Genomic DNA, 17,785 nt, shown 5'->3' with positions numbered 1-17,785 from the left:
AAGGAAACCACGGTTACCTGATTCAGAACTTTTTACCAAATATTATAACATTATAACATGCTCATTGTCTACTGCTCTTGTTCACATGTGTCAGACTCTTGCTGAGGGACATCTACTGTCACTTCTGTTAAGAGCAATTACTGCTAGTGAAACAGAAACATGCTGAATCTACGGAATTCGAAGAAAAACCCAAAAAGTGCAGATTTAACAGAGGTGACCTTAGGAGAATCTGCCGTAGAACTAACTTTTTCAGTGAATATATATATCCATGATATAGCATGTTTACAAAACTTTTGCATTAACAACTTTAACATTTATGTGTTCCTTAAAAGTTAGTGGCAGGTGTTATGTTGTAGTTGCACATTTCAGTGCATGTTGGTTCAAAACCTATTGCAGAGCATAGGTATTCTCTACAGCTTTGAAGAGCCTACAGTGCTGTAAGTGCTCTTCATATGGCCCTGCATTTGTTGTTACTGGTGATCCTCTTGTGCATGAAACAGGTGTTGCAGGGGAACATTAGTGTACTCTGCATGTTCACATGTTTTGTGCTCTTCTTTTTCTTTTTTTCCTGAGAGAAAACACATCTTTACCGCAGTAGGTCTGTGTTGAGAGTTTTTCATTTTCATAAGGGTATCCTCACTTGGCTTAGTATTTGTTGAGGCACCTGCTACAGCAGTGGGTGCTGCCGCTCTCCCGTTGGTGAAATTTGATGGAGCCAGACTACGCATTGTGTAACGAAATATAATCGAATTAGGAACTTTCAGGGGCATAACTCCTGCTGAGTGATTTACTTTCTCAAATTTTAACTATTGTTGATCCTTTGATCCAGGCACAGGTTATTCAGGAACCTACTCAAATACATTCTCAGTCTGTGACAGTCTGTGAGTCCGTGGAGGGATTCTTGGAGTCTAAAACATCTAAGAACTGCTGACTTGGACCACACTTCCTATTGTCATGTTCGCTTAGCACCTTTCACATGCATTGAGCCAAATTTTTGTCTGTTGCTTGCTGTTGGCATAGTATGACATGACATTAATTACTGGTGTACAGCTTTATCTCTCTTTACTGTGTAAGAAACTTGGCCTATCTTTCTAGCCTGTGAAGTCCATGATGGTCAACACAAGAGACACTGTGATTTAGATTAGATTTGTTCTTTCAGCAGCCAGCACAGCAAAAGCTCTGTGCTAGTACGAAGTCGTCATCTGTGGATGCTGATCCTGGTGCAACAGCTGAGGAGGAAGAAGTGTGTGAGCTGCCACCTCCAATGGAAATTCAGGATCATCTTTTTAAGCCTCAGCAAACTCCAGACTTCACTATTGATCCTGCTGTAAGTGCGCTTCCTTAAGCCTTATGGTGTCATCATCATCACCCTAATTAAGTCCACTGCAGGATGAAGGCACAGCAATATAGAATAAACTTGTACTGCAGGAAATAGACCCATTATATGCCCACAGATTTCCTGATCTAGCCACCCCGTCTGATTTGCTGCCACCCTTCATTGCATTTTCCTTTGTTTAGCAACCACGCTGTAACTTATACAGACCTCTGGTTATGTAGTCTGCGGATAACATGGCCTGCTAAGCTCTACTTTATTACTCTCGACTAGGATATTATCTGCTTGCACTTGATTCTCAATCCATACTGTATTTGTTGTATATCCTAATGTTATACTGTTCATTGCATGGCAGAATATATTTTGTACTTTTATTTTGACGATACCAGTAAGCTGCCATGCACGAGTTGGGTGTGTCTGCCAAATGCGCTACAAACTGCCGCAGTGGCTTGGCGGCTATGGTGTTGTGCTGCTAAGCATAAGGTTGCAGGATCAAAGCCCGGCTGCGGCATGAAATCCCAGCCGCGGCAGCCACATTTTGATGGGGGCAAAATGCAAAAATGCCCATGGACCTGTGCATTGAGGCACGTTAAAAATCCCCTGGTGGTCAAAATTAATCCGGAGTGCCCCACTACGGCGTGCCTCGTAATCAAATTGTGGTTTTGGCACATAAAACCCCAGAATTTAATTCAAGTGCATTGCAACCAATTTTTATTTTGTCCACTGGTACAACGTTAAGTATATATATGTTTTCAGGAACCTGAAGAAAAGGCATTGGCTGGAGAAGTTGAGGATGCAGCAAAAGAAAAGCAGGTAATTTTTTCGTGCAGTATGCTTAACACAATATCAATACCAAGTTATTTATTTCAGACAGTCAACTACACAGTTTTATTTACACAGTTTATTTTAACCTCGAATATTTGTTTGTGACAGGAGTTTCTCACTCTCTCTTTGTAACATGTGGCATAAAATCTTGCACAATTTTGAAGAGACCATATGGGAAGCTGTGATTGTATCCTTTTTTGTGCTGAACATCTGCATATTCCTTCGTCACATTCGAGCACACACACCAGTGCTGTCAAGCTTACATTGTGTACTTGGGTGCGTAAATACCTCATGAGCAGATAAATGGCAAATAAATTCTGTGCAAGTCCCCAATTTCTTTTCATAAATAGCACTTGGGCCGCCCTGAGGTATTTCAAGGGGAAAAAAAGAATACTGTTTTCACGAAAAATTAACTTCCATTACTTGACGCTCGATCTAAAAAAATGTTTAAGCATGGGCACTTCTTGAAATTTATGACACAGATGAAAGAGAAGGAAATTCAACAGAAGACCACTGCTGCTCAAAAAGTTATGATGTTATGATGTTGGGGTATAGTAGGCAATGTGGAATGTAAAATATTTCTGCATATAAGCAGGTGCTTTCCCGACACTGGCTGTCAAACGTTCACAACAGAGCATGCCATGAAAGTTTACTTTCTTTTTTTCCTGCAACAGTGGGTGTTGAGTACATGTGTTACTTTTGCTACAGGCACTGATCACTCAGGATGATGACTCCGAGACCACAACTTCACAAGAAGACCCACACGAAGGAAGCCTTGAAACAACAGTACCTGATGGCAGAGAAAGGGAGAAGTCCTTGCAAAAGCGCAGGCATGTACAGCTCACATGTGCACGGAGTTTGTGCACTTGCAATATTTAATTGGTTCATTAAAGGCAGGGCAATATCATAAACTTCATTTGGTGATCTCTTAAATGCGCACACACATTTATTATTGCAGGAATACAGAAACATTGGTTTTTGCTCTAACTCTATGGAAAAAAATTTCACATACTGGCATGTATTACAGTTATACCCCATGACAAGTATTTGTAGCACATAAGTGAAATCCAAATTCTGGTTTGTATCCTTTCAAGTTTATGCATATCCTTTCCTTTCTGCATTAAAAATGACACCATTGGTTTTACAAATTAAATTACACCAAATTGTATGTATACTACTGCCTTACTAGCCTTAGTTGAGGCAGGAAGTGGGACTTTCACTCTTTCAGGGGTTTCACTCACGTTTCCGATGTTCTCCACTCTCTCCCCTCGGATACAAAGAGTGCATTTTTCATTAATCATGTCATTTTTTCCCATCTGTGTGACCAAAAATAAACTGTCGTTTTCATTTTATAATATCCAAGAAAGAAACCCTACACCGGGGTTGCATCACCTCCCAAAAATCCCAACACTGAAAGGGTTATAGCAACATAAAAGTTCACACAAATGCTGAGTAAGTCACTGGCAGAAGAAATTAAACATAGTGAGTGTACTAAATTTATAACATTAAAATGTATTCAAAATTTGTGTGCACATGACACAATGCTATGAATGGCAGAATCCTAGCACCACTGTGACAATAGTGAAAGAATGGTGTATACGTGGAAAATAATTCTAAGAAATCTTAGATCATTGTCAGTTCATTAGTAAGTCTGAGAAAAGTGAGTTAATGTTCAGTATACTTACCATGTAAATGCAAGATTAAGACAGGATTAAATGTGAGAAAAAAAATGGCCGACGATTACGCTTCTTGGCAATGCGATCTTTGAGCACAGTTGCTGCCTTATTTCAGCAACAGGCAACTGCATGTAGAACACACACTGCTGAACTGAGGTGGTTCTACGTTTTGGATTGGGCAGCACACACCGCGATCAGCCGCTATCAAGCCGGCGCTCCGGCGACACGCCATCGTGCCATATTATAGTAGGTCACCGCCGCACAGAAGGGGGAGGTGGGGGGTATTAGTTATTATTATTTAGTGTTTCTTCTGAGGTGGGATGAGGAAAACAGGTGGAGAACAGGGGTATTGAGTAGAGGTCATTCACTCAGACAGGCCTCAATGTGGCCGCATAAGGTTGGGGTGGGAAGTCTAAGTAAAGGGACGAAAAGCTGTAACTGTCTTTCGAGTCACCGTAACGGCACTGCGCCAGGTAAGGGGAGGCATAGGGCAAAAGTGGAGGCAGGCGAAGGACAACCAGGCGCAAGCACTGCCAGAGGCGACAAATGCCACTAAGCAATGCGTCTTGCAAACGGGGAGGCGAGAGACACGGCTGAGAGCCGTACAGCCACGCCACCGGCACCGCGGCAGTGCCGCGACAGCGGGAGCAGGGACGGCAAGGGCGGAGTGGACGGTAGTGGTGAGAGTCACCGCAACGGCGCTGGGCAGAGGAAGGGGGCGAGAGGATAGGCGAGAACACGTAATCGGCTGTAGAGGACAAGGGGAGAGCAAGACTCGCGCCGTGCGCGAGAGATGGCAGCAGGAGTGCGCACAGCTAGAGCAGCACGCGGATGATGAGCTTTGTTACGGCGAGGCTCATCGACGACGTGAAATGCAGGAATCGGCGCCAAAAAGCTGCGCTCTAAAATAAAAAGCTTTTCTGTTTATTAATAATAAAATGAACATTTTGCATATAGGTAGTAGTGCACACACAGACACTTGCAACAAAAATGCATCCAAGTGTTATTACAGTAATGAATCTGTAGCAGCATCGACGTCGAGGAAGATGAGGAGAACGGCGGCTGGCTAGGGACAGGCCATTGCCTAGGAAGCAAAGTGGGTGTGTGGCTGAGATCACGCGTGGCCAGCGCAAGGGTCAGGAAATATTTCTGCCAAGGAATGACTGTCAGCTAGGGCCTTCTACTTAGTTAACAAATGCTCCTGTTTATTGTGGCTCATCGTCATCACTAATTTTGCACACCACAAATCTTTCTTCTGCACTGTCATGCTACTTGAGCTTGCAGCAATGTGAAATTACATAATGAAGCTATAGTGTGGTCATTACATTTATTTTTTTCTTAACATTGAACAGACTTTAAAATGGTCACTCATGGCAGATAGAACAATTATGCCCCTCAAGGAGAATTACCTGAAGAGACATGCATTATTCACATGGCTAATTGCAATGTCTACTTAAGTAAATAACTAAGTTTGACTTGAAAACCTTTTAAATTATGCACTCTAGGGCACATGTTGCAATGAAACTTGTATCAATTTAGCACTTATCCGGAGACAAGTACCAGTTTTTATGTATTCCCAAATTCACTGGAAAATCCATTACTGATACAGCTAGTTAAAGGGGTCCTGCAATGTACGAGTGAGGTCTCTGGGAAACAGGTATCAATTAGAGTGCCATTTTTGTAGTACAGTTTGGAGACGGATGTCTTATAACAAGTGGTAATATCAGTATTTCCACTTAATAAACTTTACTTTATTACTGCCTTGTTTCAGTTGTGCCGTTGCAACATGTTTTTAATGCAAATAATTGAAAAACTAATTAGTTAAACTGCGTTAATCACTTTATTGAATTTAGGGTAGAATTTGGGTTGTCACGCACATCATGTTCCTCTTCAAGTAATCCATCTGGATGATGAAATTGCACTGTCTGTCACAGGTATATATGGTTTTTTTTTTCTAATGCTTGAACTAAGAAGGATTATGTATGTACAGGCTCTGTCTTTACTAAAAGGTGCAAATTAATTCTGTTATAGCATGTGCGCTTTATTAAAAACCAGTGAGTAGATAAAAATCTTGTGCAGAACAGCTAAGGCTTCAGGCCCCATCACTTTTGGTGATGAAAGGTAGCAGCTGAAGTAAGTGTGAAGTGTTCCCTTGGAGAAGTTTGCATTAAAAAGAAGTGCTGTTGAAAGTAAAATTTTCCTTTATTGCATCAAACAAAGACCAAGTGGCCTCACCTTGTTACTTTGTTTGGTTCACGTGAGAATTCGTTTCTGCTGGCCCAGCTTTATGCGTGTGCTTAGTGACAGGTTTTCCTCAACGTTCTGTAGAGCCGTTTGTGAACACATATTTTATTTTGACTAATAGTGCTTTGACATTTTTTTCCAACCTTGTATATTGAGCCATGGTTTGTAGCAACCACGAAAACCATTGAATACCATAATGCCATTTTCAAGGCTTTGATAACCCTTAAAGGGAAGCTGAAGAGTCTGTCGAATTCAATAAGACGCTCATATACGGATGCAGGAACCATATAAACCATGTAGGTAAAATTTGGGGTTTTTTTTTTTTTCAATTAGGAGTGACGTAATCGTTGGTTGAAATTGCGCTGTAGCTCCGCCCCCCATCGAATGCCGCGCGCTGCTTCTGACGCTGACGATGCGAGCAGAGACCGGAAACCGCGGTGTTGTGACGTCAACTCTAGTGTTTCGTTCCTTCGCAGCGTCTGCGACCGTGCCTGACCACGCTTGTTTCTGCGTGCGTGCCATCGTAATCTGCTTCGATCGACCCTGCATTCCTTTGTTGGTGCGTCTGCGTGTATGTAGAGTAGTAGTCAACGTGCGTGGTAGTCAATGTGAGTGGTAGTCAATGTGAGTGGTAATCAACGTGAGTGGTAGTCAACGTGGTAGTCAACAGATGAAGGTCACTACACGTACTGCATGAACCGGGAAGCTTTTCACGCGTTTAAACAGTCTTTGTAGATTGCAGACAGCTTTGGACAGCGCACAAATGCCGACGATCGCATCCCCGCTTACGTTCCACGAGGAGGCATGCAGGAACACAACACTACAGTTGTTTGACCGGAAACGAGCTCACTAGATCGGCGAAAGATCACTAGATCGCTTTGCAAAAAACATACTCACCAAAGAGTATTTCCAACACGAGGAGATCCCAAGACTTTGCTTTCGTTCGCGTCGAAAGCACTGCTCGCACCAGCATCGTTTGCTTCTTCGAGAGGCCGGCTCTTCGCAATCGGCTCGTACATATAGGGAGTAACACCGAACTCCTCAGAAAAACGCAGTCTGTCTAAATTTTCCATTACCGTCTCAGAAAAACAGCACCAAACTACCTGGCACCGCGCTTCATGTGTAGCGGCAGCGGTCGCTTACTAGTGTTGACGTCACGAGGCGCCCGACCAATCGCAGGCGGAAACGAGACGTGCGAGCTGGGCGTGTCCGCTGCTGCACTTTTCGTCGAAATAAAATATATTTGCGCTTTCTTTCGCTCAATTTTGATACGATATTCGAATTCGGAGGGTTGAAAACCATTATGTACAGATGTTCACTCATTTTTTCTGGAAAACCTTTCAGCTTCCCTTTAAAGGAGCCCTGAAACACTTTTTGAACATAGTAAGAAAATGTTTCTGATCTGTAGATGAAGCTTCTGTGAACATAAGAACCAAATGTTATTGCACTGAATGCAGCAGGGTATTAATCTGTGTCAACAACGGTAAGATTGCTTGCTCTCTCCTTTGCCATGTCATCAGTGGCTACGTAGATGGCAGGAGCAAGTGGCTGAACAGTTATTCGCAGATTTCGTGATCTCGAGAACACTCTCAGTAATACTAATGTTGGAAATTTTGAGTTAAATAAATGAAAAATGCACGTCTATGTTCTCAAAAATAAAAAAAAATAAAATATTTAATCTTTGCTCTTTCGGTCTCGATTGGCAGTCGTCTGCTTAATGTTGCGTTTTCTCTTCCACTCGTGTGATGCGGCACAGGGCGTATTACATCTGTGCTCTATTGAAACATTGCGTGCCTGAGTCGGTCACTTGTCTAGTATGGAGACCATTACGACAGTACTCACCAGTGCATATCATCATCTTCCTGACCACATGCATACTAGCTTGCTTCTGCATGCCTTGTGCCTGCTGTGCTCTCTCTTGGCTAGATCCTTTGGTAGATATCGCATCGTATTGAGCTATTTATAGTACTTCAAAATGCACAATCTGAATTTGGCTACTACCCATCGGTTAAGCTGGTGCAGGACAAAGGTGGCCTGCACCACATAGCACGGCCAGACGAGTGTGTGAGCATAAGTATGCACTCCAGCCATGCCACGCTCATAGCAGATGTTTTACATTCTGCTATACGCACAACATTTGCACATAGCTGCGTCTTCTGCGTAGTGTAGATACTGCAGCAGATGCAGGGTGCCATGATGAGCCCTCTTGCCTTGACACTCTGACAACCACATGCTCTGATTGGTCTCTGTGGGTGACAGGTGCATGGCGACCTAATAGAGAACATTGGCCCAAACATCCATCTTGCGTTGAGAGAGTGCCACATACGCCTGAACTGAAAGTAGTGTCGTAAAGAAAATGCCCAAGTTTTGAGCGAGTCCTTGCCCCCTTGCCATCCACCCTGTCTAGCTTCCATTGGCCTAGTGGAGCTGAAAGGAAAGAGAAAGCTGTGCATTGGTGTGATAACTACCTCTAACTCCACATATAGTACTCGAAGAAATCGAAAAATTTTTGTTATTGGAGATTTGTGAGATAATGTCCTTCAATAGTGAGACTATTCTTTGATTATTTAGAAAAGTGTTTTAGGGCTGCTTTAAGCCTAATTAAGTGGCCTTGAATTTTTTTTTCTGCTAACAAATTTTTTTTACATCTGGCACCAAGTTTAGTGCAATTCAAAGCTTTAGCCATTCCAGTCCTACCGATTGTCTCGTGGTTGTTGGCACAGGTCCACTTGCTAATCCTTTTTGTTTTTTCTTGTGCCTGTTTCATTTATGATCAACTAAAAGGAAGGGCCAGTGGTTGAAGGGAGCGTTTAGTTTTAAAGGTGTCAAGCATAACATTGCTTTGGTTCTTTGCTGTCTGGGCCTTAGGGGTCCTTATATGCCGTTGAATTTTATCAACAAGCACTGCTACAAACCGTGTGTTCTATCCAGCACTGAAAAAAAGATTCATTATGGTGATAACACATGGATGTATTTTATTGTAAGTGTTAGGTGTGCGAGGCTCATCTATAGCAGAAATGTTTTTGTTACTGCTAAACAGAAAAGCTTCCTATTTGTCTAACTTTTTGCTGATTTAGTCTTGCATTTACATGCTAAATATACAGCATAATGATCCAGTGCTCTCAGCCGTTACTAATGGCCTGCCAGTGACCTATTAGATTCCTTAGAATTATCTTCCACATATACATAATTATTTTACTATTGTTGCTGTGTTTGCCATTGACTTTTAATTTGCATTTGAAAGAGCCTAATATATTTTTTAATGGTTCATCTACAGCTTCGTGTTGAAGGAGCTTGTTGACACAGAGAAGCAGTATGTGACAGACCTTGGCTACGTTGTAGAGGTATGGCATCTTACTTGTTTATAAAGCTGTTATTTTATAACTGCTCCAGAAAACAAAGGCACGAATGCTCTTTCGTGTGCATGCTGTTACAGGGATACATAGCTGTGATGCAGTCAGGCGAAGTGCCCATGCCGGAGGACTTGAAAAATGGAAAGGACAAAATTATATTTGGAAACCTAGAAGCTATCTATGAGTGGCACAGGGAGTGAGTACTTGTTCAGCAGCAGCATCTTGCGTTCTCATAATGTATCATGTCTGAATAATCCTAATGATTCTTGTTTCTTTTTTCTCCTTTCATCTTTCCAGCCTGTTTTTAGCTGAGTTAGAAAAATGCCTAGAAGAGCCAGAACGTCTGGGTTTACTGTTTCGGCGCTATGAAAGGAGGCTCAACATGTATGTCGTTTACTGTCAGAACAAACCCAAGTCTGAATATATAGTTTCTGAATACATCGATACTTATTTTGAAGTAAGTACTCCTAGCTTATTTTTCTTCTGCAAGCTGTTTTTGTCCTTACTAAAATTTTATGCTGCCAGTCTGGTACTGCGAGACATACTTGCTGCTAACAGAATGTACACAAACTACAGACATGAAAGAACAGTCACGATGCCACGGTCATAATTGTTTTTCTTTTCTGTCTGTGATTTGTGGTAATTCTTTCAACGGAAATTATGTCTCGCAACAAGTACCACCTAGGTCAACAGCAAATTCTTCTGCAGCCTGCTGCCATCATGCACATTGAGCAGTCAGGGATGTCTTGGAACAAATGCAGGGGGGAAGAATTCATGGGGATGCCAGAACCAAGAACAACAAGACTCAGTGTGTCTTTCTTGCATCCTGTTGTCCTTGCTTTTGCGCTCCATCTTTTTTTGTGCTTTTATTCCAAGATAAAAATGTTCCGAGTTGCATACCTCCACTCGTTAGGATATGTGATAGCTTTTTGCCACTGCTACTGTACTTTTCTAAATGCAGGTTGCATAATGGAGTTCTAGAGTTTCTGCACATGGCTTAATATAAAGGTGCTGTTATATTCACATCTGACATGAAAGTACATTGTCTATATCCGATATTCATTATTAGAATTTATATCTGTTACACCCTGATATTGGCAAGAAACATTGTTGGTCTGGTGTCTTAAGAAACAAGCTGTTTTGGTGTCTTAATGACAGGTTTAAGGTGGTGCATGTTCACAAATTGTTCATTTGTTGATCTTATTTTCCAACATACACAAATTTTGGTTGCCTCCTAGGAAAGGAAGCTATCAAAACTGCTTTACAGGGACAAGGAGCCACTGGCAGGTGATAAAGCATTGGTGGAATAGTAATGTAAACAAAACAAAAATATTTAGCCTTACATGCGTTCAATTAGTTTGTGCTAAAAAATGACTAAAATAATACACATATGTATCTACAAATCAGATTATACACTTGATACTGTGCTGTTTGCTGGATTACAGGCATGGGATATGTAATGAACTGATCAAAAGTCTGTTTATATGTACTGCCAAACACAAAATGGTATTGCTAGAAAGTTTTATACATGCATTTGGCATTTCATTTCACAAGTGTTCAGTTGACATTGTTGCTTAAATCTAGAGTTTCAGAATTCATCAACATAAATGGCCCAGAAATATCTTGCATGCTTGAATATTCGTATGGACCACGGAGGAATGTGTTCATACTGGCAGTGTAATGTTTTCGTGATGGCAGTGTCCAAGCAATGGAGACAAAAATATGTATATGGGGCTTCTGCCAAGACTTTATGCCTTGAGTCAGCAAAGAAGTGGGAGGTGGTGTGGTGGGGGGCACTGCTTTGATACTCTTCCTGCTCGAGAGCGCCCTATTGACCTTCAGTGCGAGCTGGAGTGCTTTACAACAAGCCAGAATTTATTTATGCATTTTTTGTGCAAACCATTTTCAGTCTTTTTTATAATGTAGATTGACTATTAGATGGAACAAAGGATGAACATCACATTTCATAACAATGGGTTAGAAGTTTATCAAATGTCATGACAGACCTATGGAAAGAGTGCCCTGAATGAAACAACTGTGTTAAAGTGGTTTCAGCATCTTTGGGAAGGCTGTGAAGGTCTCCAAGGACAATGCAAGCTGCACCTCACGTCAAAGTGTAAAAATCAGTTGTGTATATCCTGTCATGCTCAGTGACTGCTGAATCACTGTTACCAGAAGCACTCGGTTGGAAAGGTCATCTTTTCATGACTCTGTTCGAAAATTAGGAAATGAAAAAGAATTGTGCCAAGGTGGTACCAAAATTGCTTACTTCGGAGCAACAGTTTTGATGAAAATAATTCTGCATTGATTGGAAAATTTCAAATGAAAGAGATGAATCATTGCAGAGTCATCACTGGTGACGAATCTTTGATTTACAAGTACAATATTGAGCTGAAGTCGCAGAGCAAGGAGTAAAAAAAAAAAGAATGCGTGAATGTAAAAAAAAAAATTGTGGTAGAGCAAAAGAAATCGGTCATGTTGATCATGTTTTTTACTGTATGGAATTGTGCATTGTGAATTTAGAGCTGAAGGACAAACTTTCAATGCAGCTTTCTATGTGGGTGTTTTGAAGCGTCTTGAACAACGTGTGCTTCCCATGTCACTAAATTTGTTGAAGGGGGGGCACCGAATTCTGCGCCACCACCCTGCATTGATATACAGTGCACAAGTTTTTGGCACCTAATTCAGTCATTGCGCTTAAACACCCTCCCTACTTGCTGGTTTTAGCACCTTGTGGCTTTTTTGTTTGCTAAATGCAAACTGATGCTGCAGAGGTGGCATTTCTGGGGTGTCACGACAACTGAAAAACATTGCTGCTAAAATGCTTCAGAGACGCCTTCTGTCCAGGGGGTTTCCAGAAATTGAAGAGGTTGAAGCAATGTATTGTCTAATGGGAAGTATTTTGAAGGTGACCACATTGATGTGTCCGAGCATTTGTGAATTGACCTTTCACTTTTAATGTTCTGCATGAACATGTGGAACAGACCTCATATATATATATAAATGTGGCACTATGTAGTCGCCTTGAAGCTGAAGCACCATTTTGCATGTTTTTATGAGATGGTCGTACTATATAGATGTGTATAAGTTTCTTCTGCTGTCAGGCATAACATGAAGCGGGTGCATTCATATTCCAGTGAATTGACTATAACCTTTTCTTTTTTGTCCTTCACAATATATCTTTCTGAAAAATTTTTGATTGAAAATAGCACTGAATGTTTTATATGCATGTTATGAGTGGTCACTGTTTTTGCAACTGCAACTTATTATTGTTGCCTTAAGTGTACAATTGTCTGTAAATACCTGTCACACATGTGCCATGAAAGTATCTTCAGGTGGTTGCATCTTGTTGTGCAAGCACTTATGTCCTTGTTGACTAAATCGCCTTCTTCTGACATTGCTGTAATCAATCCTTGGTTTCAGGAAATCCGTCAGAAGTTAGGGCAAAAGTTGCAACTGCCCGATTTGCTCATCAAACCAGTTCAGCGCATCATGAAGTATCAACTCCTTCTGAAGGTAGGCAGGCACAAGTAAATGGCAGGTCTTCCCATAAAAGGGCATTTGCTATGAAAAGCAGATTTGTATCTCAGTTGGAACAGTGGATACCCTTGCCCATGTTTCTTTTCATTTCCAGGACATACTGAAGTACACTGAAAGGGCACAGTTGCATAAGGAAGCCGAGGACCTCCGGAAAGCCGTGCACATTATGCATGTAGTTCCAAAGGCAGCCAATGACATGATGAATGTGGGAAGGCTACAAGGTTTTGACGTAGGTGCTCTTTCTCATTTACCCTTCTGCATTCTGGTTGCCAAGCTTGTAAATCCGGCCTTTTAACTCCTAGCATTTTTTTTTCTCCTAGGGCAAGATCACTGCCCAGGGTAAGCTGCTCCTGCAGGGGCTTCTTTTAGTGAGTGAGCCGTCAACGGGTGCCAAGTTTCGGGAGCGTCAGGTGTTCCTCTTCGAGCAGATCATCATTTTAAGTGAAGCAGTTGGTGCAAAGACACCTTTTTCGAATCAGGCATACATCTACAAAAATCATTTGCAGGTTGGTATAAAAAAGCAGGTTCTTGCATCAGGTTCACTTGGTGCATGATTGTTGGTCTTTACTATGCAAAATCTGCTACTGCTTATATAAACTAGTGAACACAAAAAATTGTGATGCTGTGGTTTTGCATCCTTTACTTTTCTTGCACTGAATACAGACAAATTTTGAAAGGCAGTTAAGGGCCCCAAGTAGTGAGGAAGTGGTTGCATCTGCCTGCGATGCAAAAGATCCTGCGTTTATGTCTGGGGGTCCCTAAACCACCACCCCAAGGTCGCAAACTTCTTATGTAATGGTGATTGTGTACAAGTCTACAACAAACATGCAGCTGCAAGAATGTTTGAAAATGATGGCGTAAAAACACAGTTACAGGCGTTTGATGATCATGAATGCAGCAGTCATTAGTTTCTCCCTCTCCTTTGCATCTCTTCTCGCCATGTACTGCTCTAAATGGCATGTGGACATGTCATTAGTAACGTCGCGTTCGCCTTCTTCCCCCCCCCTCCCCCCCCCCCCACCAATACTCTGTCCACATTCAGTTACCACAACTCCACATTTTTCAGCTAGCCGCTGTCGCTGCTGTGCTGGCCCATCCCCAGTGCTCCTGCAAAGCAGTGCCACAATAGACCCTGTGTTGCGAATGATATACGATTACTGACCTCTTTGCTTACAATACGTTGTTAGAGGCCCTACAACCCACCGCATAAATGGAAAAGATTTTGCACAAATCTGTGTTATACTATATTTAGGCTGCTTTGGAAATCCTCATTGTTAAGTTTACAGAGCTGTGATATGTTTCTTGGTATTCTCAGTACTGAGTTGGAGTTGTGAATTTGGGGCTTTGGATTTTATTATGTGTCTCTTTACTTTAATCTTTTGGCCAGTTTTGTAAGAATTAAGGTTCTAAATGAAAAGAGTACTTGGAGTTAAAATCTTTCCTTTAAACGCAATAAACTTCATTCAGGTCGGTTCGCCATTGGCAAGTTCGAGCATTTTTAGCTACATCTTGGGGGATACAAGGTCACAGGCTCATCCACAGATTCTTGCAAAGATGTGGCAATGTTGCTGTATAAGGAAAAGAAAATTGAGTAACCTTACAGTGAAATAAGGAAGAAAAATTTATTTCTCTCCTTCAAATGTAAGTGCCACCTATCTGCACAAGCATTCCTTCAGTTTTATTTTTGACAGCTTTAAAAGTAGAAATTAGTAGATAAATTTAGTCACTATAAGTTGGTTGAAATGTTTCAGGGTACCAGTAAATTGCTCTGTCTAATGTTGGTTTCCTTCTTGTTTAATTTGCAACTGTAGCACGCCTTGCATGATAATTGCTCTGTGGTTTCTGAAAAAAAAAAAAGAAAGCAAAAAGTTAACATCAAGCTTGTTTGCTTGCTTGTTGGCAATCAGGTAAACAAAATGTCGCTCAGTGAACATACAGAAGATGGCGACCCACTCAAGTTTACACTGTGCTCCAAGGACCCGCATCAGGAAGGCGTCTATTTTGTCATCCAGACACCTTCTATGGAAGCTCGCAACAAATGGGTCTCAAATATTCGGGCTATACTGGAAACCCAACTGGACTTTCTTCGAGGTATGATTTTCACATGCTCATTTGTTCCATGCTTAAAAAATTTTGTTCAGTTGTGAGAATCAAGTTAGCTGGAAAAGTCAGGATCTGAGAATGATTGAAAACTTGTCCAGAGAGCTCTTTTCTTGTTTCTAAGTTTGAACATGTACATGGAAAAGAAGGATAATTTTCAGTGTTGCCTATCCAGGAACAAAGGCCTCTCATGCAGTTACAATGGTATGCATGCTGTGAAAATCCTCTAGTAAGACATGATTGGCAATGAAAAATCCATCTATAGAATGTAATCATGAATGCACCAGCGTGGCCTGGAAACGTGCCTGAAGAGAACAGGGCATGAGCTTGGAAGATTACTCAACAATATTGATTTTAAGTTCACAAGTAAGCGACATACTGTGGTGAAAATTTGTCACATTGTATGGCCGGTGTCACATGGTCATGCCTTAGCCCTGTAATATGCCGAGGACTGAACTGTTTTGTCCGCCCATTGTTTTCCTTAACATAAATGCCTAAGAGTGAGAAAATCGCATCAATCTAATTTAAAGGCTCCAAGCTGTTCTTCCTTCATTCGTTTGCTAGTCTGCCAACAAACAAAAAGTTTTACTCAACGAGTTGTGCTGTTTGTGCTTATCAGGAATGAGAGTTTTAAAACATCGCCATGCGACATCATTTCTTTCCCTTTTTATTCTGTCTGTCTTCTGCTGATTTATTGGCCTCTGATCAGGATTTTACAGTTCACAAAAATGACTCAAGCAATTTGGAAGGCTGAGACTTGGATAGCTCTAGCACTTCAACTGTTAGCAAAGGTATGGTGTTGAGTGACAACGGTGGATGCAGCAAATTTTAAGCTTATGCTTTCCCACTTGCACTTTTATGGCAGACCTGGAATAATCATTTAATCTATTGGCCAAGCTCTTCTTAAGTCTAAAGTAAGCAGGCTATGTATGTCTTGCAGGTATAATTAGTTTTTAGTTGACTCTATTTATGTCACCATTGTCAAACATTGCCACATATCTATTAAGTAATATTGCATACTACTATATACCATTATTTACCACAAAGGGTCCTACACCACTGTATTTAAAAACCACTAACATATAGAGTAAACAGCTCTCAATTCAAAAAATGCTAAACCTTTTTCAACAGCATTTCGAGCATGGATCACTGCAGAGTTAGAAGTATTTTCAGGAGTATTGCATGACCTAACAAAGAAACATAATCATTTGTATTTGCATTTAACTCTGTATTTTACATAATTGATTTGCAGGCTTCAGTGTCATTTCTTGTAAGTGGGCTCATTTTGCATTGGATGGACTGCTTTGATAGCATTGTGGTGTATTGTTTTATAATGAGCAGTTGAGAGCCATTTATGCAGCTGAGCCCTAAGATTACATTGGTGGTAGACAAAGGCATTTATAATACCATTGAGCCAGTTTCAGTGATAGAGCTTGAATTTATAATAAGCTCATTGGAAAGAGTTATGCTATGTTCAGTGAATATTCTTGCGACAGCGAGTTTTTTTATTATTGGCTTGATTCCCTTTCTTTCATTCTCTTTATTTTATTCTCTTATAGCCATACAATCTCCTATAGCTTATCAGAAGGAGCTCACGAAGGATATGTAAGTATTAAAGTGTTTGGTTGTCTTCGGCTACATGATCCTTTGCACTCATGTTATAAGTATTAGCGTCGGCCTGAGTGACCACCTGTTTCATAGGCAGGCATGTCACAGTATGAAAACATCCCACAGTGTCACTGTCCCAGTGGCATCAGATAATGAGCTTGACTGGGGATAATGCAAATAAGCCAATTAAATGAACATGTCAATTTTTTAATTGTATTTCATGTTGTCGGCTAAAGCGATTCTTGTATTGATAATGCTAACCTTGTATTTTATTAGTCTTACAATATCCAGCAGCCATTTAAACAAGTCGTAACACCTAATCAAACATAAAACTGATGTACTAACAGTACAAGTGGTATTAGGACATGGCAGACGTTGTCAGCTTTCTACATTGAAAGGGGTGGTAACTTGAGTGGATTTTTCATTTCTATTGCTCTTTCACCAAGTGTCGTAGTAGCAGTGGTGGTAATAGTACTAGTAGTACCATATTTACTCACATAATGATCACACTCACGTAATGATTGCACCCCTGAATTTTGTCATCAAAATCCCGTGTAATGATTGCACTCCGAACTTGCCGCAGCGATATGTCGTGTTCCAAGTCTAGCTAATAACGATCGCGCTTACCATCTGTCGAATGCTACGCGAACGACTCTTCAAGACAAACCAAGCGGTCTGCACGCACCAAACATTCTTAAGCAGATGCCCCATTTCATTCCTTTCATCACTTTCCGCACTTTCATGACAAAAAAAAAAAAAGCTACAACCACATTTGCCTTTATTATGTGTAGGCTTTATAATGGTTATGGTCAACAACAACAACAAAGGTGCCTTTCGATTCTTCTCGTCTGCACTCGTGGGCATGCAACAAACCGTGAGCGTCAACGATAGCAGGCACGTTTACACTCATAGGTTAGAAGTGTACCCTATTCATACGCCGATGCTTGTAACACAGCTAAGATATTCGCCCACCCTTAGCGAAAACGTGCCATATTAGGATAGTAGTGAAGACAAATTCCGCAGTTTTCGCAGCATGCTCGTCATGTGTTTCTACGTCACTGGCAGCTAAGCGCGGCCATCTGTTTCTGTCCCCTCAAAGTGGACAT

The 17,785-nt window shown here is 41.2% G+C and overlaps 1 protein-coding gene across 3 annotated transcripts in view; it reads left to right on the top strand.

Annotated features, from left to right (window-relative positions):
- The window catches only part of trio (trio Rho guanine nucleotide exchange factor), a 251,643-nt gene that overhangs the window by 229,317 nt on the left and 4,541 nt on the right, over nt 1–17,785 (top strand). For 2 of the 3 annotated variants that reach the window (XM_050192948.3, XM_050192949.3), the window contains exons 39-49: nt 1,160–1,327; nt 2,090–2,146; nt 2,867–2,988; nt 9,356–9,422; nt 9,515–9,627; nt 9,729–9,888; nt 12,855–12,947; nt 13,066–13,200; nt 13,292–13,477; nt 14,879–15,062; nt 16,631–16,676. In XM_050192948.3, the coding sequence (XP_050048905.2) occupies nt 1,160–1,327; nt 2,090–2,146; nt 2,867–2,988; nt 9,356–9,422; nt 9,515–9,627; nt 9,729–9,888; nt 12,855–12,947; nt 13,066–13,200; nt 13,292–13,477; nt 14,879–15,062; nt 16,631–16,676 (1,331 nt within the window). The remainder of the gene's footprint in view (nt 1–1,159; nt 1,328–2,089; nt 2,147–2,866; nt 2,989–9,355; nt 9,423–9,514; nt 9,628–9,728; nt 9,889–12,854; nt 12,948–13,065; nt 13,201–13,291; nt 13,478–14,878; nt 15,063–16,630; nt 16,677–17,785) is intronic. The other variant, XM_055061522.2, reaches the window with a different exon arrangement.

This window comes from Dermacentor andersoni, chromosome 1, assembly GCF_023375885.2.
Source record: "Dermacentor andersoni chromosome 1, qqDerAnde1_hic_scaffold, whole genome shotgun sequence".
NCBI lineage: Eukaryota > Metazoa > Arthropoda > Arachnida > Ixodida > Ixodidae > Dermacentor > Dermacentor andersoni.
This window is presented reverse-complemented; position numbering and strand designations above follow the sequence as displayed.